Below are 23894 nucleotides of genomic sequence, written 5' to 3'. Positions count from 1 at the left end.
GAAGAGAAAGGGAGAGAGTGAGAGAGGTGGAGGATCTGATGATCGAGATTGACGGTTTGTTTCACTGCGTTTTCCGCTATCTCGCAACATTTCCCACCGGTCGCACCGGGGGATCATATTTCCCTAACGATCGCCGTCGCTTTCCCGCGCCTGCTGGAACGTTCCGGTTGAAAATCCGTAATTATGGCGGAAGGCTTTCAGTTGATCCGTCCAATTTTCTTTCCCAAAAAACAATAATGCCCGAAAGGAAAACTGTGGCGCGTCGAACGCAGATCGTTGCTTTGTTTCGTTTGCTTGCGCTGGGGATCGCTGGGAAGCGCTAGATCGTACGATCGAGAGTTTTTCCCACCAAGCGATTCAAGCCTACGTTACGCCTTGGGGGCTACAACGGACAGTAAGGCACGGGGCGAGCATCGACAATTTATGATTCTGAGCGAAGGAGAGACCTTCGGCGATGATCACCAGACGGTGTTCGGTGGTTTGAGGCACAAAACCCGTTTGGTTCGTCCACGACGTAAATCGTCGTCGCCGCTAATTTCCCTGTCCAGCATGCTCATCCCGGCCGGCAATCGATCGTGGTTGAAACTGGTACATAGCCACGGCGGCGATGAGCACCCGTCGACATTTTCAGCCCCGCTAAATGTCAAACCCCGCGGTTGGCAAACGTGCCAGCGCAACTGCTGCACTTTGCGGTCTGTGCGCCTTTATGCTGGAAATCGAATAGAATTACTCGTTCTCGCGATGGCATCGTTGCACCAAGCTGCTGCACGTTTAGCTGCTGTGAATGGTTAAATTGGGTCATTGTCAACCCGACAAGTTTTATGCTAAAATCCAGCGCAGCATGTATATCGTCTGAAGTAGAGCGCTAATTTTGCTGTCCATATTGCTGTAATCAATCGCAACGCCGAGTGTGGGATGAAGGTGATGAAATCGGGACGAAATTAAACGATTTCTAAAAAAAAAGTACAAACTCACACTCCGTGCAATGACAACACGAAGACGCAACGAGCAGGAATCAATTGTCGTTTACTCACCACGCGGTACCGGCCTTGACGGAACAATAGACATCAATGCCGCCGGACGCAACGAACCCCCCGAACGAAAGGCTTGGCGTCACGGTAAAAGGCGCTTCCCAGTGAGACTCGAACATCTTTCTAACGTTCGCTGGCTGAGTTCTTCATGTTTTTTTTTGCTTCTTCATCATCTTCCTCTTCTTCGTTCATACCCACCTCTTCCCTCGGGGTGGCCATTATGTGCAAATGAGTAATAAATCAATGACGCTCAATCAGAGAAAGAAGTCTCTGAGATGGGCCCCGCCGAGGCACGGGGCTTTTTCTTTTGTTTTTCACCACACCAAGCTCGGCGCTCGGTGTGGCGTTTTGCTCAGCTCATCTCCGCTGACCTGAATACATTGTTTGCGCCGTGTTGCGTGGGCGATGGTTCGCCGAGCAGGCCACTAAACGCCATCGTGCCGCGGTAGCGTACCACGCGTGCGGAATGCAAATAATTGCAATCGATCCGATTACGCAACGCAACAGGCCCACCGTCACCGGTAGCTTAGAATGATTGCATTACTCATCGAACGCTCATAAATTGCGCACAGGGAGCGCAGTTAGGCGGTTGCCTCATCGGGTCCGATCTGAAAAGCTCGAATTACGTGCTTTATTTCCGCGACCACGGCAATGGCGGAATTGGTGGGGTTTCTCCGATCTCCTTGATCAGGCAAACAGAGGCAAAAAAAAATGACCGCCCGCGACACGGGAGGCCATCTCAGCTCGTCGGTGATGACGCATCACCGTGTCTATCCTGTTGCAGCTAGCTCGTGCTGGCTATGATTTCGTTTTGATGACCCAACCACGTCCATCCGGTCAGTCATGCCGTGTCGTCGAGACGGATCGCAACCCCTCAGCCGTGGTAGGGTGGATTTTTGTTTTTGTGCTTTGCTTCACTCGCGGACACGCGAAACCCGTTAGCTGTAGTTGACGGTGGATATTTTTATTACACCCGAATCGTGCAAAATCATCGCCTTGAGCGTGAAAGTGAAACTTTACCGGCTCGCGGGCACGCAGTTTCACGGGATGTTGCGGATTATTGGACCCGATGGAACGCTCCCTGGGGCATAGCCGAAGAAAGCGAAACCGGCGGTGGAAGCAAACAATTCTTCCGGTTTTGCGGGAAAGCTCTCGGCGACGAATAAAACCCCAAAAAGATGCAGTGCCTTTGAAATAATTACGATTGAAATTTAAATTGGCTCCCAAAGCGACCAGAGCACACAATCGTGTGCGCCCGGGTGGTGTCCGGGAATGGGCTTTTGTGGAAATGTGAGGCAATTGTGGGGAAGAGAGGAAAACAAAAAACACCAACGAAGAATGCTAATAACTTAGCACCGTGGCTTTCGGTTTCGTTTATTTCCCACCCGGTGCTTTTCATCATTTCTTTTTTTTTTGCTTCTTTCATTAATTTAAGCTTCATCTCGCGTGAAAATCACACTTCTTGTACAGTTTTTTAACAACGCTTTTCTCTCCCCCCCCCCTCTCTCTCTCTCTCTTCTTCTCACTCTCCGTACCACACACAGGAAGGCCAAAAAATCATCCCAACAACGGCTGAATGGTGGCGGTCACCGAATTGAAAGCACCGAAGGAAAACTCCATCCAAGTGCGGCCTCGAAGCGCTTGACCACAATGGAAGAAATGACAATCGTGCAACAGTAGGCTGTGAAAATTACGTGCGTGCTGTGGTGTGTGTGTGTGTGATTTTTTTACTCCGTATGAGAAAAACAGAAGTGCGTGAGAAAGCGAAAATCTACGCGCCAGTAGGCAGACCAAGTGGTAAATTGAATAAAAAAAATATATATATCGCTCGATCGATCGTTAGTTTCGCGGAAAGTGTTTCTCTTCACCGAGTGTGTTCCATCGGTCAGTGCGGCTATAAGCCGATGATGATCGAATTACAGCGACGGGAGTGAACCTGTGGAAGGTTGGAGTGAAGGAAAAAATAAACGGAAAACCAATCAATTTTAATGATCATTGAACCGATTCCAGCCGTAGCAAGTGCAGTGCTGTGGAGCTAGTGGCTCTTGCGAATTGTGGCGAGTGTTAATTGTAATTCTCCGCTAAACTGCCCCGAGTGATCGTGCGAGATGATGCGTAAACAAATGGCCCACATGGGCCGTCCGTTCAAAGGCCGTCTAGTGCTGCTAATAGGATTGTGCGTGCTGAGCTGGTCCGCACTGGCACAGGATACAGTAGGTAGGTTGATAACACTTTGCACACATTAAAATACGTTAAGGATTGGAAAACAAACACCCCTTAACAATTGGGTAGGGTGTGTTTTAACATGAATCAAACGCAAGATAGGCTTGCTAGCTTTCTTGTAACCAAACCTGTGTGAAAGGTTTGGCATAGACACAGCCAAAAGATACTAGCCTCAGGAAAACATCACGAAACTTCCATACCGTCACGAAGCGAGAACAAAACGAAACGAACGTTACAAAATCCGGTGACCGGGTGGCGCGATCGAGCCGCTCCAATCTAATGATCGATCAAATCAAATTACAACTCCCATCAGTGTTTTCTGGCTCTCATCCTGTACCCATCACCACAGCATGACAGAGCGATGGCCCAAAAAGCCCCAAACATCATTACGAGCACACGTCGTAACACAGGTTCGGTCTGTCGGCGATCCAAATCAAGCCAATGGCCGTGAGTTTGCGAGGCACACGCGCAATGGTAGCCCTGGGAAACCCTTTCTTGGCTCGTGTGCCCTCGAATCGAATGAAAACAAAACGCACGCGAGAAAGAGAGGGAAAAAAAGAGTATACACGAACCTAATTACGGTGGCATCACGATGAGTAGGGAAACGTCCCGAACCACCGAGAACGGTTGATTGGAATTTTCTTTAACTAGCTCCATATAAATATGTTATGCTTTACTTATACGTACTATTGGAGGTTGATCGACTTCCCAAACCCGTGGCGACACGCGATTTCCGGGTTGGACCTAGAACACGCGTCGGTAAACAACCGAATGCAACCTTGATAGGTAGACTGAACTGTTGATGACCGTACCGTTCGTCAGGTTTACCAATCGCGCCATCCGTTAATGAAGCAATCACGTACCAAACGAGGCCTCATTGACGGTCAGCGTTGGTCTGGTTTCGTCTGTCCGCGGGTAGAAAACTCCCGGTAGCACCTTTCGCGTGGTTGCGAAGGGAAAGTCCACCATCGAGTAAGAACCGGTACGGATGGTGGCGTACCGCCATTTGTTGACTAAAACCGGGCGAAAACAAGGCAACTTTCCCATTAGAGCCCGGGACGACCAGGCAGGTGCCCCCGGATGGGAACAAGTTAATTTGCACCGGGTGCAATTGGGCCCGGTGCTTGCGTCGAATGATGAACCCCTAGAGTGACAGATTAGGTGAATGCTATCGATACCACGCTGGTGTCGATGCCGGCTCGAGGAAAGCGTACGATCGAAGCAACTCTGCTACGATCGCCGTGTGTGCGTTCATAGCAAAGACGGTGAATGTAGGCCATCACATCTCACGGTGCTAACATCTCGCTTTTCTCTCTCTCTCTCTCTCTCTCTCTATCTCTCTCTCTCTCTCTCTTTTCCCAGTGCCAACAACGAGCCAACCCAACACCGATCCCACGACGGTCGGTGATGCCGCCAGCAGCAAAAGCGGATCGTCGATAGAGCCCTCAGAGTCGACGACGACGTCAATCGCGCCCCAGTCGCTCGAAGTGTTACCCCTGGTCGCGAAAGGTGACGAAAGCGCAACTCCCGAACCACCGTTGAAGGTCCACCATGAGGTTGCGGTTGCTGTTGACTCACGAGTGGCGGTGGATTCATCGACCGCTGACCCTGCACTGGAATTCAACCCACCGTCTGAGCTCGTCACTGGTGATTCGGCACGTCCCACGGTGCCATCAAACGTCAGCACACCCGTGGAAAGCCAACAGCACCCGGTCACAACGAAGGTCCCGGAGTTGGAGTCCACCGTTTCGCCGAATGTGGCCCACGACGCCAAACCGGTTATTCTGCACGTCAAATCACCCGCAGAGGAAGCGAACGATCGAGCGGGCGAGAATCCGCCCTCGATCCTGAACCACTTCCTGCCAAGCGGCGAAAGCTCGTCCGAGGAGCTGCTCAAGATGAGCGACGTGCGTGCGTCGGCGGAAGTGCGCGGCCGAGCGATCAGTTTTGGACCGAACGAACCGATCAACTTCGTCACGGCGCCTAACCTCGTCACCACGGTTGGGCCCTCGATGGGTGAACCCTCGGCGGAAAAGCCCACAAAACCACCGGGTGCGTTCGATGACCTCAGTGACGTCAGCATGGAATCGACGGACGAGGCGGAGGGGGCTAAGATGTCGGGCCAGGACACCTCGACTGAGGGAAAATCGATGGAAATGCCAACCCCCGGCGAGTGCATTTTCAACGGTGTCGAGTATAAGGTAAGCCTTAAGGGGGGAGTTTTTAGCGCACTAGAACCCAGGCTGCTTAACCGAGCGATGAAAGTGGCCCACCGGAAGTTACGAAAGCTTCCGCACGAAATGAGCCACCGTTTTACGAGCTTGTCAGTGTGGCGTGTGTGCTATTAGCGGACGCCGTTTTTCACCGATGGCGCAACTCGTTAGAATGCACGCGCATGATGGCGCGCGTTTCCCATTCTAATTAGGTCGTCACGTTTATGCTGCTCTTGTGTGTGTGTGTGTTTGTGAGGGATGTGGGGGTGTGTGAATCGCAGCACATCATCCGTGGCGTGCTTTGTGGTGTTAAATTCACCTTTCACCATAGCAAAACTGCAACGAACATTCTGGGCCGTCCGAAATCGCTCCAAACCACTCGCAGTGACACGTTCCGAAAGAGTCACACGCCATCGTTGGCGGTGCTCTAAACAACCCCGACCGATCGTACGCGGTGTAAGAGCCCTTCCAGCATTCCGTCACACTCGGGGTGGCAGCCTCCTTACGCAACGTGCCCTCACCGGTGCGCATCCGCGTGCAAAATGCTGCGCGAACAAATGGAACGCAACGCGCGGTGTTCGATCGTGGCAACGCGCGAAAGGGGACGTCAATTGCCGCGCAAAAAACTGGGTCACATTAGGAAGGGCACAAAAGGCACCGAGCTAATCTGCGTGCCCTTGCGTGCCGAGATTGTTGCGCACGCATGCAACCGCGCACTCGTAAAATCGGAACGGGCGGTTTAATCGCGCCCCAAGAGGTACCGAGCCGGTGCAGGTACTCGCTGTCCTTGAACTCGCTGTAGGGCGAAGCCATGGTGGTTTTTTTTCATGTGCTTCGCTGTTTAGCAAACCTTAGGACCTAGGGGAAGCCCTACAAGCTGGCGTATCAGTTTCGCACGCTAGTGAACCGCCGAATAGCCATGAGAACCACACCTTAAACCAAGGCGTCGGGGAAGATCGAATCCAAGAACGTGGTGCTTCCGAAGGGAAACAGCTGAGGAATAGCTCATTCTGCGGCGAAGGTACGCACCGGTATTTTTGTGGGTTAACAGCGATTAGGCAACCAGTTTGATAGTAGCGTTTTTTCTTTTATTTTCCATTTCACCACCATTTGTCATGGAACGGTGGATACGAACAATCACCACCGTGGCTATTCCACCATGAGCTCACAGCATAGAACGGAGCTGCTCATTTTTGGCGTTACCCGTTTATGTGTTTTAATCAGAAAAAAAACGAAAGCCTAAGCCTCATTTTTTTATCTAACGCACAACCACAAGCGGAAATAGTCTTCTCATTTGAAACGCGTGAATGATTTAGTTGACACAAAGTAGCCATCTGGCAGGGTAGAGTTAGGAGTTTCTTTTTTCATCCTTAACACTATGTAACGGCTATGAACTCTGCATTGGTTAGTTGACGAATTATCTAACTGAAGAAACCTCATCAATAGCTGTTGCGAGAATGGCAAGCAAAAGCATCCGGGACGATCGCAACAAGATCCGAGCCAATCGTGAGATTTGAGAAGACCCAATGCCGCCATCATGAGTGCTCCAATATCGTGAGAATCATCCATAGTTCAGAGGCAGAACGATCGATTATTCATCGTTACCATTCGGGGACTTCATTAGAGGAGTACCTTACCCAAAGTTCCCATGTCGATTGGCGAGCGTCGTGTAATGGCATCGCTTAGTTCGTTTTGTTTGAAAAGCGTCTTGTCTTGATGGGAACTCGATGGGGAGCGAATATTCAACGCTTTTGCCCCACTCCGATCAGCCCCATCGCGCTTAAATTTGAGATGTTCTACATGTAAGATCGTTCACTTGCCTGGTCCGGAGTTGGGAAAACGCGCACCAAAGAACCGTTCGACACGCTCACCTGCACGCCGAAGCACGACGAAGCATGAAGAAGCACTTAACCTACATTCAACGTGGAGCCATTTTTTTTTGCTTGTTCGTTGTTGCCCGCGGCTCGATCGTTTTGTGCCGCGCGATCTTTTCTGTCAACAATCGAACCACATTCAAACCGGTCGCGTGGGATGTTTGGCGGCGTTTATTTATGCACCCGAATCCCATCTCGGTTCGACTTCTTCACGCCATCTTGAGCCTCCAAAAGCCTTCCAGAGATCAACTAGGTGCAGACAGAGAGAGAGAGAAAGAAAGGGAGAGCACGCGTCACGTTGCGATCGCAACACCAGAACAACATCACCGGAGAAGGCACCGAATTCGGGCACTTCAAAACAACTATCACTTTCTGCAGCAGGCGCGATCGCGATTCGTGTTTCGTGGCGGGAAAAGCGAGGCCCATTTTCCACGCGCGTTGCATTCGGGAGCTTTACTTAACGGGCGGCAAGCACCCTCACACGGTTGTTTCATTACTCTTCTCCTCTTGCAGACCAACGCCACCGTGGACAAGGGTTGCGACGAACGGTGCCACTGCGAGGAGGACGGCAAATGGCGCTGCGAGGCCCGTTGCGGCCGGCCATTCGTAAAACGCGGCAAAACGGCCCTGGCAGCCGGTTGCTACGAGAATCCCTCCAAAACGGACGAGTGCTGTGCCACGCTAATCTGCCCTTCAGAGCGGTTCACCGATGGACGTGTCGGTAAGTGTGCCTTTCCGCGGTCTTATCCAACGACCAATCGCCCGAATCGGGTGGTGCAGCAATCGAACCGGAGCACTTCATCCGCCAGGTTGAATGCCGAAAAACACGAGAAAGAGAGAAAGATAACGCGGAAATAAGACGACCCCCGCCCCAGCATCGATCGCGTCCGCCATCGGTTGCGTGAACGCGAAATACGTGCAAGCTTTGCAAGCTTACATCATCCTGCCCGGTTACGAATGTTCGCTCGATCGCACGAGTGTGCTTTGCATACGGACCTGCACTTGCACGGGCTTGAAAGTGACGACCATTTTCCTGCCATTTTCCCCCACAGAACCGACGCCCGTCTCGGAGGAACCGACCACGGCCAAGGCGATCGTGACGAGCTGCATCTACAAGAACCGCTCGTACGACATCAACGAACGGATGGAGATCGGTTGCGAGCAGATCTGTACCTGCAACAGCGATGGTGAGATGGAGTGTGCTCCACGCTGTGCTCCACTTAACTCGACCCGCCCAGAACAGTGCGTCGTCCTGCCTGACCCACACGATCCTTGCTGTAAGCGCGAGTTCTGCGATGTCACGCTGGACGACCACGAGCAGAGCAGCGGTGTGATGATGATGATGGCACCGGCTTCATCTTCATCGTCACCTTCGACGACGGTGGTGCCGGAACGGGATGGAAAAACACCCGGACCGGAAGCTGACCACCGGTCCACCGGATGTGAGTTCAAAGGCCGCACGTACCAGCTGAATGATCAGTTCCACGACGAGTGCAACGCGCTGTGTCTGTGTACGGAGGCTGGTGTGCACTGTGCGAAGATCGAGTGCCCGTCTGAGTTTGGGTTGGACGTGCTGGATCCGCACTGCCTCAAGTGGGGTCCGGATCCGGCCACATTCCGTGCGATCGCACCCCGCTGTTGCCCGGAGCGGATGCGTTGCATCGACAATGGGACGTGCGAGTATAAGGGTCAGTTCTTCGATAACTGGTCGGATATACCGAGCAATTTGACGGGTTGCGAGCAGCACTGTTACTGTGATACCGGCATCGTCGAATGTCGACCGGCGTGTCCTGCCGTGCCAGCGACGCCACCTTCTCATCTACCGTGTAGCCCACGGAACGCCCGGTTGATGCCGATTCCGGGTGAAGAATGCTGCCAGCACTGGACTTGCAGTGTCAACACCGATAACGGTCTGGCCAGCGGTAAGTGTCACCGGTTCCGCGTTGCGGTTCCGATCTGTCCATTTTGCCTTAGCTCGGCGTATGCGTATGTGTTGTCTGTGTTGATCGTTTGTTCTGTTATTCACTCACCCATGTCATTCATTCCACACTCCTACCTCACTCGTGATTGTGATCATTCGCACCGAATCTGCCTGCACGCGTTCCCATTTTTGTCCTTTTGTCCCCATTGTCACCCGGTACGGTTCGTCCTTCGACAGGCAACGACGTGTTGAAGCCGCTGCTTATGCCGGGCACGATCGGGCAATTCCTGCCAACGAAACCGCCTCGCACGGACGCGAAACCCCCACCGGACGCGCCCGGGAAGGAACCGACGCCCTTCTACCCGACGGTGGACGGAAAACCACCGAAGGTACCGCAGGACAAACCCCACAAAAAGTACACCAAGGAGGACGCCGGTAAGAAGGATCACTTCAACAACATCTTCGGTGGCGCCCAACCTGAGGAGCCCGAGCTGGACGATGGCAAGTACGATTACGGCAGCTACGAGGACGCGATGAAACCGGCCACGCTCGGTGTGCAACGTCCCGGTCCGCCCGGGTACTATGGGCCGGAAATCAAGCCCCACTACGGTGCTGATTTTCACCCGTATCTGCACCCGGCTTCGGCAGGCGTCCAACCGGCCGGACAACCCGTTCCGACGGCACCCGGTCAGCCGGGACTACATCCTGGCCAGCATCAGGCGAGTGCGCTCGATAAGCAGCTGTTGAACGTGCTGGGACCAAACGGACCGGGTAGTTTACCGCCCAACATCCGCATCGAGCAGCTGCTGCAGCACATCCACGGGCAAGATCCGAATCTGCCACCGCAAGGACCTCCATTGTTGCATGGCCAGAGCCTCCCGAATGGGCCGCCCTTTGGGCCGGTTGGATCGCAACCATCGACGGGCAACGGCATCAACTACAACCAGTACGGTACGGATTCGCATGACCCATCGCACGTAGACATTGGCGTGGCACCGCACGATCCACATCATCCACCACCGTCGGCACCAGCAGGTTCACTAGCCATTTTTACGATACGCACCCATTTCACTCACACACCTCGCTTCGCTTAGAGCATTTTTCCTTCACGCTTTTCCATGCCATAATATCCCGTCCGATCTGATGCTTCCGCTTAAGTGACTAATCCGCATGCCTATGTTTGGAGACGCATCCTTTGCGGCTTTGGGTCAAAAAAAAAATAAAAAACAACACCGGACCCATTCAACACTAACGACAATATCTGCCCTCTTTCGACAGGTGCCGGCACACCCGCTGGTGGGCTAGCGTTCTCCGGACTGCAAGTCGACCTGAAAGTGCTCGCCCTGGACGCGATCGATGCGAACACTGTGCGTGTCATTTTCCTCGTGCCGCAGGTGTACGTGGGACTGCATGGTCGCGTTGAACTGCGATACACGCGCACTCGCAACAACGACACCGCCACATGGCAATCGCAGGTGTTCGCACCACCGGACGATCTGATCGCGACACCACAGCTCGAGTTCGAGCTGCCAGGACTGAACGCCAACACGGAGTATCGCGTGAAGATCACGCTTATCCTGCGAGACGTCAACTCGCAACCGTCTAGTCAGATCTACACCGTCCGTACGCCCTCGGATCGCGTGATCACGCCACCACCCGTGATCGGTTCCGGACACTTCCCGCACATGAGCCACCCAACGAACTTTCTCAAGGAGATCATCCAGGATCCGGAGCTGCGAGCTGCCGAGGTGAACGCGACTTGGGCGAAGATCGCATGGCGCAAGCTGGATGATGAGGAGCTCGATTACGTGGACGGTATACAGCTACGGTACCGTGAGATCGACAGTGTCGTGTACCATGCGACCCCACTCATCCACCGGGCGTTGAGTGAATACACCGTGGAGGGTTTGCAGCCACAAACGCGTTACGAGGTGGGCATTTTCTTCATACCGTTTCCGGGTCACGGTGAAGAGGTGCGGGCTGGTGACATGCTACCGATCACCACCGCCGAGCGGATCGACGTGTACGGATTCGAAGTGGTGGTGAACGCCAGCAAGATCAAAGCCACCAGCGTCGAGGTGAGCTGGTTGGGTGTGCCCTACCCTGAGGACAAGTACATCAACATTTACCGAGCGATCTACCAGAGCGATAGCGGGAAGGAAGATTCAAGGTACGAGGAAGAAGCATGCTAAACTAGAATTTCCCCACACGCTAATGCTTGATTGTTGCTTTTCCTCCCGATAGTGTGTTCAAGGTGGCTAAACATGACTCCACGACGGGTACGCTTATAGCCGACCTAAAGCCCGGAACTCGGTACAGGTTGTGGCTTGAGATGTACCTCACCAACGGTAGCATTAAGAAGAGCAACGTAGTCAACTTCATCACCAAGCCCGGTGGTCCGTCTGTGCCAGGAAAGACAGGTTAGTTGCCGCCGCAGTGGTTACCAGGTTTAAATCCTAATGCCTGATGCATCCGTCTCGCTAGATAAACTTGCTGCCGCGGGTGCAGCCGGTGCCGTGAATGGAGACTACTACGGCCCACTGGTGGTGGTCGCCGTCATTGCAGCATTGGCCGTGATGTCTACGCTAATACTGCTGCTCATTTTAACGAGGCGACGTGTGCAGAGTGCTACCATAACGCCGCCCCGAAAGAACGACGCGGCGTACGACAATCCTAGCTACAAAGTCGAAATTCAACAGGAAACCATGAGTAAGTGCTAGTGCGAGGTGGGAAGCGATAGCGTATGGGCTAAACACGTGGAATTTCTATTTTTTCCAGATCTATGATGTGAGCATGTTGGACATGATGCTTGCTGTGACGAGTGTGGCGCATTGGGATGCCGCCTGGGTCACATGTAGTGGCAGCTAGTGAAGTGTTTTTTTTATATTTATTTATGAGTCCGCCGACGTGCTACAATGATCACGTTCAGGGTTTGCGATCTTCCGGTGTACATAGTAGAACGATAATCCGTCCGTTAGGGAGAAGGGAAGATTGGAGTGATCGCCCAATGGCATATTAGCCTCCTATAAGCTAGGCCGGTAGAATGTACGAGATCCCAAGGCGTTTTCCTTTTTTTTATGTAGCCATAACTCTGATGTGTAGATACGCCGACGAGCAGTCTGGATCAGTTGGAGCGGACGGTGAGCAAACATTGCTAAAAATGCAACATGTACATACAATCAGTAGCAAATAGATCGATTAGCTAACGTCTCTCGTGGAGCTGCGCAGTTCTTGAGTTGGCATTGAAACTCCCGAACCAGGGCAGTAAAAAGGAAGAGTATAATTTGAGCGAGTAGGTTAGAGTAACTGCATTCATAGGGCCAACTTCTGTAGAGGTTATGTACATAAATAAAGTTTACTTCAGTTTTAACTCCGATCATAAGTGTTACGCACACGCTCTTTAACGAGATACGTTTTCGATCATCAATCTGCTACGAACTTGTAGCAATCGCGTCCTTTCTTGAGCAAAAAACCCTGCACGTTCATGGTGTCGATCAGTTCGCTGCAATTAGCGCTTATACCACCAGCTACCATTGCTTCGCGTAAATCAGCCATCGAATAAAGCGTGGAGCCCTTTACTGCGGATCGTGACGTTAGCACACGCACGAACTTCCTCACCATCGATGACTTGCTGGTGCCACTGCCGTTTGATAGCCGCGAGAACTGCAGATCGCCCTCATCAGTGCTAAACACGTCCAACATACTCTGTCGCAAGATGGCCAGCACGTCGCGCACGTGGCTGACCGTCGCTTCCGATGACAGATCGATTTTGGCCCGCGCCTGGGTTAATCGAATCAGTCCCTCTAGCTGGCGGGTGGTAACGGGAATCATGTCCGTTTGATGATGTGTCCGGCGTAATTCAACGAAAAAATCTCGCAACTCTTCAGCGGCCTTCGCCGTTAGCTTTGGGTGGATGTTTTTTCGTGCGTATCCTGGAAAGAGAGCACAATTTGAAAATTTGCAGCAGAAGTTGGGTGATGTTCGACTTGCGGACCTATATACTTCTGTAAGAGTTCCGCTGGAAGGATATCTAATTTCTCTCCAGGCAGCAGTTTGAGTCGTTCCTCCAGGGGAGATTCTCTATCGTCCTCCATCGGGGTGCTTCCAGTGGCGTCGAAAAACCATTGCGCTTGCGAGGAAGTAGATCTTGAAAGACCGTGCACTTTTTGTATGTGAGCCGTGAGCAGATTGTCCGTCCGTTCGTTTGAACGATCGAGCAGAATAAAAACCAAATCGAAACGAGACAGCAAAGCGGGATGGAGTTTCAGGTTTTCGGACACCGTTTTTGCTTTGTTGTAGTGGCCATCGACAGGGTTAGCGGCGGCTAGGACGCTTGTACGGGCAGGTACCGTGCAGATTACGCCCGCTTTCGCGACACTAACCGACCGTTGTTCCATGACCTCCAGCAGCCCGTGGTGGTTGGACATCTTATCAAACTCATCGATACAGCAAACGCCTTGATCGGCCAGCACGAGTGCACCCGCTTCCAGTGATGCACCAACTCCCTTCTCCGTCCGTACCGTCACCGTAAGCCCCACGTTAGAGGAATTGGTTCCGCACACGAAGATGCCCCGGGGAGAAACGTTAGCGCACCTTTGCAAAATTTGACTTTTACCTATGCCCGGATCGCCAACGACAAGTACATGAATTTCGGCTCTAGTTCGACTGGAAGTAACTTCCCCGCCCAAGAGACCCAGCAAAAGACCAGCTTTTACGATCTCATGACCAAAGATGGTGGGGCAGAGTGATTGTACCAGCAGCCGAAACGGTGACGGTTCCGATTTTATCGCCTGTATAGCCTGCATGTCCAGCTCGGTAAACTCCGCCAACCGGTTCCAGTTGGCCAGCACGTTCTTATTGCTTCGCACGTAAACAGCCTCCATGTATGCCTTGTACAGGCTGGCTTTCGCTGTGCCATCCGGATCTTGCGAACGGGCTTTCAAGATACCCGTCACGGTAACGTCATCTCCCGGGCACACGCTATCCACCAGCTCGTGTGTGAGCTCTATTTCGATGTTCTTAGCCACGTTTCCTGAAATCGTCCGAGATCCTTGAGTCGTTTCCTGCAACCGAATGGTTTGATACGCTTCCATGCGAGTGAAAATAGACTGTTGCAAGAGCACGAAATGACTGCGTGCCTTACACCCGCTATGACACGACGTCGGTGTGGTGTATATGCCATCTTTCTGGTAGACTGCCTGCTCATTTCCACACTGTGCGCAACGAAACGCGCACCAGGTATTCATTATCTGGGAGGCTCCGGCTCGAATGATCGTGCCACGAATGGAAACCAGCTTTCCGAAACTGCTGACTTTGATGGAAGCGATGGAAACCTCTGGCCCGAAACCCACTATTCGAGGCCTTATAACCTGTAGGCAGAACTTAGCATCGGGCGGTGTGCTGCCACCAGCTGGTTGTTGGCACATTAGCAGGTGGTGCATCGCTAGTCCAATGCACGCTAACGAATGCTCAGGATTGTCTGTTAAATCTTGCCGGAATGAACACCATTGCGTGCGTAGCTGGCTGTCGCCCTCACAAACGTCCAGTTTTAGCTCAAACCAGCAGCTGCTCTTCACCTGCATGGGATCATAATGATCTGCACAGTTACCATAATGTTTTTGCATTGCTTTCACACGATGAACTGTTTTGGAGCCTGCCGAATATTCTGTCATATGATAGTGATGAAAAAGAAACATTAATTTCAACCATATCTCGCCAAGTAACAACACTTACCTTCCTTTGGGAAATACAACTTCCATCCGGCGTACTCACACGAGGCACTTCGTAAATTAGTTGAATAGCTAGTAATTTGTGAACCGCTCGTTGATCCAAGTGTATCTTTTGTTAATCCCGGGAGCAGTGCGAATCCAACCGGTTTTTCACGTGGCAAACTGGCTTGATGTCGAAAACCTCTAAAATTCCCTCGCCAATAGCCAGCACGGCCACGAGAAGGGTTCCCGCGCCGGCTGGATGATCCAACACCACCATTAGTTTTGTTTTGTAATGGAGTATTGCTCGCATTTGGATTCTCAGCCATACGAACTAGTATATCAAACGGTTTCGATCATACAATACACGTTTCTTTTATCTTTATGCGTTTGAGCAGGAAAAATAACTAGAATCTTGTTTTTCAGAACATCTGTAAATGGAAATAAATTGGTTAATAACACTATAAACAAACGTCTATAAACATACCAACCCAAACAGCACCCTTGCATACCTTGATGAAGCAAATGGTAAGGTTTAAACGATTATAATACTTCAAATATTTCCTCAAATAGTTTTAATGCAGATGTCTGTTTTCAATTGCTGTTTAACTCAAGATATTTGATTATTGCGAGTCATACAGCGTGCAAATGTTTTATTATCCGTTTTAAACTTGGCGCGAGCATTTACCCAAACATTTGCCAATCGATTTGACAGTACTGCTCAGTTGTCAAATAGCTGAGTAGAGCGACAGTTGTGTACCTTAATTGAAGTTATATTTAAAAATACTCGCCGAAACAAAATACAATTCGATCAGATCGTATAGATATAGATAGTAAATTTTTCTCGTATTTATTATAGTACAAAATGCTTAGATCGTAATTTAGTTAAACTGAAAAGTTTGGCAGCATGATACATTACTGTTTTATTAGGCGAGCAATTTATAACATCTGGCATTTTTTTTAAGCAAATATCCTTGCATGTTCAATTTTTCAATGACTTCGTCTGCAACGCCGGGTAGACCCAACTCATTCACTATGCTGTTTAAATCAGTAGTTGAAAATTCTTTCGTATTCAGCGTGAGAGATTTGCTGCGTAGCGCGTCTAAATATTTCCGAATGTCAGACGCCTTAGCTGCTCCTTTTTTAACCGATACTTTTACCGTAGCAGGACGATCGTCCGTGTCGTATTTATCGTACCAGCTACGGCTTATAATTCTGATAGTGTCCATAACGTGTTCGCAAGAGATTTCAGAACAGAGACCTATCCTTGCTCTTGAGCGTACCATGTTTTGGATTTGTGAAATTTTTGAACTATGCACCATGTGCAAGCATTGCGGCATGGAATACATTTGAGAGAAGAAATTTTCCAGAAGTGTAGATGATGCCTCTGTGAACTCTGGTTGGCACTGTAGTCGAGCGTATTCTACAAGCCAGAAATGTGAGAATAATTGTATTTTCATATATCTTCAGATACCAAAAAAATCTTACCGATGTATTTGCGGAACAATTCAGTGGGTAGCAAGTCTAAATTGTCCTCTGCGTGTAGCTTTAACTGTCGTACCAACGGAATTTCCACGCTGCATTTATTGCTTGATACGTTTTCTGGATTCAACCGTACACCTCTTGGACACACAAGTTCGTCGTTCGCATCGACGGTATCAGCCAGTAAAAAGACCAGCGCTAGACTCTCGAAAAATTCTCGGGGCACTGAAAAATTTTCGAAAAACGGTTTGCTTTCGTCAAATGCACCTCCTATCGGTTGGACTGATGCCAGCAAAGTGGTACGGACTGGAACACAAGCCGTTCCAGAAGACACTTGAGTTTTGCTTTCCATTACGTTGGCCTTTTCATCGGATAATATTTTTGCCAAAGCTTCTATATCGATGTGTTTGTCAATGGCGTCTATACAGAAAACTCCCATATCCGCAAGGACAACGGAGCCCGCTTCTAAATATTTCATCCCATCGCTCATCCGCTCAAACGATAAACCAAGCTTGGAACATTGCTCTGTCACTAGAATGCCTCTTGGTGAGAGATTGGCGCAGCTGCGCAGTAGTTGTTGAGCAGTAGTTTTTTCACCTCCAGCTATAATTACGTGCGTATCCCAGCTATTACTGAATAACGCCAACAGCAGACCGGCTTTGATGGATTCCAATCCTACCACCTGTGGACACAGGGAATGCACCAGAATCTTAAAAAGGCTCGGATCGGATCGAATTTCTCTTAAGGTTTCTATGTCGGCGGCACTAAATTGCTCCAACTGCCTTGCACGGGACTCATTTTTACAACTTTGTGCAGAGAGTACTCGCAAAATGATTGTAGGCACCGAAACACCTATACCTTCATCCATCCAGACTTCTGCAATACACGCCAAAGAGACGTCATCTCCTGGAAGCAACGAATTGGAAATAGGCTCAGGTGCATAAGCTGCGATCTTTGGTAAGCGAGTTGGTTGCATAGAGCTTTGAATCGTAAATTTTTGAAGATTCTCAGCCCCACGAAAGACGGATTCTCGGTAATGTTCCATCTGATAACAACTGCCACAGCATGTGCATGGTCCTGTCACGAAACATTCTTTCTCGTTTTCGTTCGGGTGAGGTACGATTGTGCGATTGTTGCACAGTTTGCATCTGTATGCACTCCAGGCATTGGACACAAACGGCTCAGAGATGCTAATTATCAATCCCCTTAACGTCACTAGTTTTCCTAGGTGAGCTTTTCCGATTGCCTGTATTGGTAGCTTCGGGCCGATGGGTTTCAATAAGGGATGGATCATGGATTCAACTCGCCTGAACGGCATTCCATTAGTGTTACGATGCGCCATTATTGTGCGGTGCATCGCAAACCCTAGGCAGGATATCGCATACTCCGGAAATGCTCGTAGATCGGCCTCAAATGTCGACCAGCCGTCTCGTATATTTATGTCCTGCTTGGCGAGGTGAAGCTTAAACTCGAAGCTTCTTTTTCGTTCGGCTTCTGCGGGTGAATATTCTTGCCAATAATCCGTGTAGTGTCTTTCGATGGCGCGAACGTGTATCAGCGTATCACGAGATGAACAATAATCTACGAAAAAAGGTCGTAATCAAGCAGAACGGTGCAATTCAGTGAAGTACGGCAATTACCTTTGAGCGGAAAGTATAGTTTCCAGCTGTTATGTTCTTGCAACGGTTGCTCAAGGCTACTAGAAAACGAAAAGCCATCGCTCTTCGGTTCAATGCCAAGTTTCGATGGAGCTGCACGGTAATTCTTTAAACGACAACTTACGTGATGTTCCCGATTTGGGAAAAGTGAGTTTTTACCTTCCATTTTGCACAAGAAACTATTTCAATCTAACACTGTCTACTATGTTCGTTGTAGAATTTGACAAACATATTACGTTGACCTTTTGCGAGCAATGTGCGTTTTTCAAGTTGCTTTCTCTTTCTTTCTCTCTTTCCTTCTCTCTCTCTCTCTTGTTGACTAAATACGGTTTGGTAGCAAGGCCAGGTTACTTGGTTCCTAGCTGCAGCTTTCCATCGACGTAAACATGCGATCTCCGATCTGTGTTCCTTGTGCTCGTGCCGATCGCAGTGGAATACGATCTTGTCAAGGGAATCCATCATTAATTAAGTTGTGGATTTGTAAAACTGATGGTCGGATTGTCCCCATTTTTAATAATACGTTCAATACGAATGTTCAGATGCTACTGTTTATTCCTGATCGTATTTGGTACATTTAAAATTCACTAATTCATTTTAGTTCATTATTATTCATAGGTTAATTCATTTGTTAAGTATCCAATTCATTCGTTAAGTATCCTATTTTTTTCGTTTAATATTCCCAGTTGAATTACTTGCCCTATTTCTAACAATCATAAAGCTCAGCAAGCTCGTGCTGCCGATTTGCGAGTTCTTTTCGTAGTGCGTCCACGACGTCACCGAGTAAATATCGGTTGTAATCTTCCAAACATATGCGATTTGCCAATTTTTTTTAACCTCAATAGCAATGACCGTGTTGCTCATGTATTTGTATTAACGATAGGCTTCGACAAAATCGCCTTTCGATAAGATAACCGAATCTTGCACTTAAGCTATCATTGGAATATGTGCGTTTTAGCTTAAGTCCGAAATTCGCTTAAGGCAACGATCTATTGCACTTTTACAAGACGGTATCGATGGCCATATTATACGAGACATTTGTGGGATATACAGCATGTCTCATGCTGGTAGGGACTGCAGTTTGGCCCACCGACGTTCAGGGTGCTGTTACTGGTAAGTAAAGCAAGCGGCATACTATCGAATTGTTGTAAAGATAATTATTTTGGCGTGAACTCATTTTTTGTAACAGTAATTGGTGCGCGTTCGTATCTGGAGGGAGTTGCAAAACGGGTAGTGGCCATATTAGAAACTAGATATATTTCTGGCAATTCGCTTCCAATTGCAGATTATATTGCTCCCATACAGTAAGTACCAGCATGATAGCTATTTGTGATCAGTTGAACTACGAGATGTTAATGTTGGTTTAGTAAATTTCGTTTTTGATCATGTACTGTTTATTAATATTGAAATACGAGAACTACGAGTTGGATAAGTTCTCGGAATTGTTTATCTGGTTTAAAATTTATCTGGTTTAAAATGGCTTTTTATTCATTGATAAGATAATGGTGGTAGTTTTGTTTAAGTTTAAATAAAAATTAATCGATGACATCAATTTAATATCTTTTCAGACTCACCGAACGTGGTATTTCAATTAAAGGAAACGTGTCGTTTCATTCTGCTTTTGTGACAAAAATTGATTCGATCGAATTTGATTCTCAGCGCTATTCAGAAACTTTACAGGACGCATACATCAGCGTAAAAGGAGCCTTGAAATGGCATGGAATCGGAGTGGTCTTGGATTTTGAGGCCGAGCTGGAGGACTATAAAGGAACGGGAACACTATACGTAACATACAATCAATTCGATTTGCCCTTAGAGATTACCAAATACTTTAACGCAACGGAACCGACCGGATCGCTGATGTTCATGTCCATCGATAATTCGAACAAAATCGTAACGGTGGGACATCCTAATGACAAGCACGTGCAAATGATTTCTCGAGCCGTAAGAACGTCCCGTATAAACCTTATCTGAATGACATCGTGGAGTAACATTTCCGTGCTTTTCAGATAATGACTAATTTCGATTTTCGCGATAACATGATTGCATCATTTAGAAATTGGAACTTTCAGAACTTGCTTAAGGCGGTTATCGACGAAATGCCATTCCCGGAGGTGTGCTACAACTGCTAATTCGTCTTAAATGGACGTTTGGGTACATTGGAAACGACAGCAAACGAAAAAAAAAAACATAAATTTACTATTCAAAAATTGATGCAATTGTTTTCTTTTTTTTATTTTTCTTTTTCAATGTGGAGTATAGCCTTAAAATAAGAATACTTACAAGTCCTAACGAGGCCTACTTCTAGTATGTTTGAAAGTTCTCTGTAAGCTGTCGGCTAGTTCATATGCCGACATTAGAGCAGTTTTTTCGACAGACAAAAAGCGATTCACGAAAACTTCAAAAGTTTGCTGTACGCATTCACGTTAAAGCGACTAGTTATGTGCATGTTGCATACATAGACATGATTAATTCCTGCTCATGATACGCATGACAAACAATTGATAAAATCAATAAGTCTTGTTTCCTCGTAACATCATGTTCACTTGTTATCACCCTGTATCGATATCAGATACCCAGCGGCTAAAAGAAGCATAGTCTAAAGCCTCAGCATTATTTTTTTCATGTTCATCATCTGCTCACAACTAGTCTAGTTTGGAAGAGAATTAAAAGTTACGTTCCCTGATCCTCCACGATCATTATACATATAAACACACGCCCAAATAATGGTGAGCAGAGTACACATTGGACATAAATAAATTTAGCACTAAGCTGCAGCTACACATTCGAGGAAAGCACATACTCAACTGTGTGCTTTTTAGATTTTGATTGACCTCGGTTTTCAGAAAGGTGACAGAAAATTTTTACCCTTTTTGCGTGCTCCTGGGCTTACAAGATAAAAAAATGATAACATTATCAACTTTCCAACGCTCGATAAAGGCTGCCCATCGAAAAGCAGTCCGGCCGTGTCTGAGGAAACATTTCAGTCTATGCTCAGAAGTTAAACATCTCTTAGCGCCAGAATAGCGTGCGTGCTAGCGGCAAGGTGGTGAAAAAAAAGTGCCAAAGGTTAGTTCCGCCAGAAAAGTGCTAAAAAAAAAAGAAAAGTGAAAATCAACATGACTACTCGTCGACGATACGGCGGACTGACGAATGTTGCGATTGAAGCGTCGGTCCGTAGGAGATTTTAGTAGTCAGGGAGGAGTGTTGTTGAGGGTTAATTTATTGGATTCCACTATATTAGTCATCGTCTTGAAATAAACAGCTTATTGATGTATGTCGCGAGTTTCATAATTTATATTTCATGTATTTGAAACGTTTGACAACACAACATTAAGTGCGGCTTGATGTAGTTAGTCGTCGGCCATTTGTAATGGTTGGCTATATATAACTATCTATGACTAAGACACTAGATCTTTAGCAGAAAGAGCTCGATAAAGGGTATATATGAGGGAAGAATGTGATCTCACATGCAGCTTTGATGTTTTGAAATTATCTTCCTAAAGTGTCTTCAAAGGCTCAGTTGTATAGTATAGTAGTATAGTAGGTGTAGTTCAATTGTATTGTGACTTCAATTGTATAGAATAATCTTCGGTTCCTATATAGTCACAGTAAGTTTCATGTATCATGTGTAGTATTTCGTTTGGCAATGTCTGAATTATACGTCGGTTTGCTGGGGAACAAGGCATCCACACCGTTGAGGCAAAAGCAGTTGCATGGCATTAACATTTTGGTTGTAGACTACCCGCTTGAAAGGGCATCGATAGCTTGACTTGCCGGGAGATACGAAGCAAAAGGTGGTGTACAAGTTCTAGTATATTTCTTTTATGGATCAATGTACCTCGTGGTGTATTTATGGTTCTGGAGTTCCCTGCTCCGTTTCGGCGTCGGCTGGATAGAAAAGAGCCCGTCGGTACGCCGCGCTCTTTATTTATACTAATCTCTTATCACTAATACCAATTCCTATTCATACACTAATCTTTTATCACTACCGCTAATATTTATCTAATAGTACTAATACTAATTGCTATACTAGGCTTAGCTTACAAAGTGATGAATATCTGGTTTCTAAATGTTCGCTGATTGAGGTAATTACTAATAATTTTTTTATCGTCGTATCAATAGCGTGGACATTTGTTACCGGCATATAGACGCCTGAGTTAACGGTTTTGAATGAGCGCCAAAAGAGGGTGATTTGTCAAGAATGAAACGTCCGGCTAAATGATTCATGGGGGAAAAAGTGACCCGTGTGTGAGGTGTAAACGCAAGCGGCCGGTAAAGCGAGCGTTAATTTCATTTTCTTTTTCGTGTACGGTACCGCCGAATTGCAGATGAACCTGATAGGATTATCGCTCGTGGGGCTGTGTTTGGTCAGTGTGTGCAGCGCGTTTCCGGCAAATTGCAAAGATCTACAAATTGACGACATCAGTGATTGCGAAACCACCGAATACGAAGAATACCGCACCTGCATCGAAGAGCACAGGACATCCCGAGCGAAACGGCAAGCCGTCCTATGTCCGTCGATGATCGTCGAGCCGGTAATACATACGGTAGCGCCTTACGAGATCCTAATCCCAGTGGAGCCCCTATCAGTGGCCGTAAAGCCCGAGCCATTACCCAACCACCCCTTGCTGAAGAGCTTGGATCGCACCGTGATCGTGCAACCGGGAGCTGACGGTGCCGACAGTAGCGAGAACAGCGTGCAGTACCGAGTACCACTCAACGTGACGACCGTGATCCGCCTGACGAACGTTGTCAACAACACCAACCTCATCCACATGCCAACCACACTCAACAACACCAACGTTAACAACATCCACGTGTACGCCAACCTCACCGAAACCGCCGCAAATGAAAGCGGCTCCGAGACGTGTTGTACGGCAGTTCGGGCCAAAAACTGTAGCCCATCGACGGACGGTGTTCGCTGTTCGCACCAGAAGTACCACACCTGTGGACCGCAGTGTACCGCTCCGGTCGTGCACGTGCAGCAGCGTAAGCGATGCAACCGCGAGACAGGCGGCTGCCAAGAGAAGAACGCTTATGTGCCACAACCGAGCATGCAGACCTGCGTGTACATCGACGACTGGCCATATGTCGCATGCGGGAAGGTCGCCAACATGAGCGTTATTTGCGCGGGTTGCTACGACCACTACGGTGAAGGATATGAGGCGTTCCATGGGCATGGTCAGATCGCGGACCATTGCCGCGGTTGCTACGACGACGCGTTCGATGTCGGTCCGCTGTACCGGCGTGGTCCCGTTCTGCGACCGTTTTACTATCATCAACCACCGTGCTTCCTGACGCGAAGCTGTCCCGAGAGATACGAGGACTGCGGGTACGGATGCTACGGGCACGATCAGATCGATCCCGTCTGGGGCATGCCGGACAGTGATCCGTTCGATCCCGTGCTCGATGCGTCCAACACGATCTTCTACAACCCGGATGATGTGAGGGCGCCGACTAACGAGACATCTGACTGGGGCGTCCCGGTGGTCAAGTGTGCCGAAGTTAAGGACGGAAAAACCGTCACCTTGAGGAACTGCACCGATAGCATCGGCAATCCGTACATGGCGGTGTCGGTGCCCGTGCCGTATACGATGCAGCAGTCTGCAACACAAAACACAAAAGGGGAAGATGCCGAGGAAACGGAATACTTTTCCGGTGATGATTTGTTGAACAATGACACGGTCGCTTTCGAGGAGTACAGTGACGACGAGGACTAAGCTTTTAGCAGCTAACGATGGGGGGTCTTGATCGCCTACTCAGACGCCGTTGGTTTAGAGAAGA

At 48.8% G+C, this 23894-nt stretch overlaps 5 protein-coding genes across 5 annotated transcripts; 3 read left to right on the top strand and 2 right to left on the bottom strand.

Moving 5' to 3' along the window:
- Positions 1 to 3139: 3139 nt before the first annotated feature.
- On the top strand, positions 3140 to 12540 carry LOC128731175 (putative epidermal cell surface receptor). The gene is made up of 9 exons (XM_053824280.1): positions 3140 to 3248; positions 4617 to 5455; positions 7855 to 8062; positions 8394 to 9263; positions 9500 to 10297; positions 10541 to 11432; positions 11507 to 11682; positions 11747 to 11971; positions 12041 to 12540. Exons 1-9 carry the CDS (start codon positions 3140 to 3142, stop codon positions 12046 to 12048), a joined length of 4125 nt encoding a protein of 1374 aa, XP_053680255.1. The 3' UTR covers positions 12049 to 12540.
- Positions 12541 to 12676: 136 nt separating this feature from the next.
- LOC128730937 (DNA helicase MCM8) lies at positions 12677 to 15299 on the bottom strand. Its single transcript, XM_053824029.1, has 3 exons — positions 14996 to 15299; positions 13257 to 14927; positions 12677 to 13194 (listed from the first exon to the last, which is right to left on the bottom strand). Exons 1-3 carry the CDS (start codon positions 15297 to 15299, stop codon positions 12686 to 12688), a joined length of 2484 nt encoding a protein of 827 aa, XP_053680004.1. The 3' UTR covers positions 12677 to 12685.
- A 597-nt stretch (positions 15300 to 15896) lies between these two features.
- LOC128731165 (DNA helicase MCM8-like) lies at positions 15897 to 18276 on the bottom strand. The gene is made up of 5 exons (XM_053824269.1): positions 18270 to 18276; positions 18093 to 18203; positions 17573 to 18033; positions 16459 to 17230; positions 15897 to 16393 (listed from the first exon to the last, which is right to left on the bottom strand). Exons 1-5 carry the CDS (start codon positions 18274 to 18276, stop codon positions 15897 to 15899), a joined length of 1848 nt encoding a protein of 615 aa, XP_053680244.1.
- An 892-nt stretch (positions 18277 to 19168) lies between these two features.
- LOC128731156 (uncharacterized) lies at positions 19169 to 20239 on the top strand. The gene is made up of 4 exons (XM_053824257.1): positions 19169 to 19220; positions 19297 to 19411; positions 19676 to 20051; positions 20117 to 20239. The coding sequence occupies exons 1-4, from the start codon at positions 19169 to 19171 to the stop codon at positions 20237 to 20239; spliced, it is 666 nt and encodes a 221-aa protein (XP_053680232.1).
- A 2199-nt stretch (positions 20240 to 22438) lies between these two features.
- LOC128731144 (uncharacterized) lies at positions 22439 to 23830 on the top strand. Its single transcript, XM_053824246.1, has one exon. It carries the CDS (start codon positions 22439 to 22441, stop codon positions 23828 to 23830), a length of 1392 nt encoding a protein of 463 aa, XP_053680221.1.
- Positions 23831 to 23894: the final 64 nt, after the last annotated feature.

The sequence above is a fragment of the Anopheles nili genome, chromosome 2 (assembly GCF_943737925.1).
Source record: "Anopheles nili chromosome 2, idAnoNiliSN_F5_01, whole genome shotgun sequence".
NCBI lineage: Eukaryota > Metazoa > Arthropoda > Insecta > Diptera > Culicidae > Anopheles > Anopheles nili.
The sequence above is the reverse complement of the archived record's forward strand: the minus strand, read 5'-3'. Positions and strand labels throughout refer to the sequence as shown.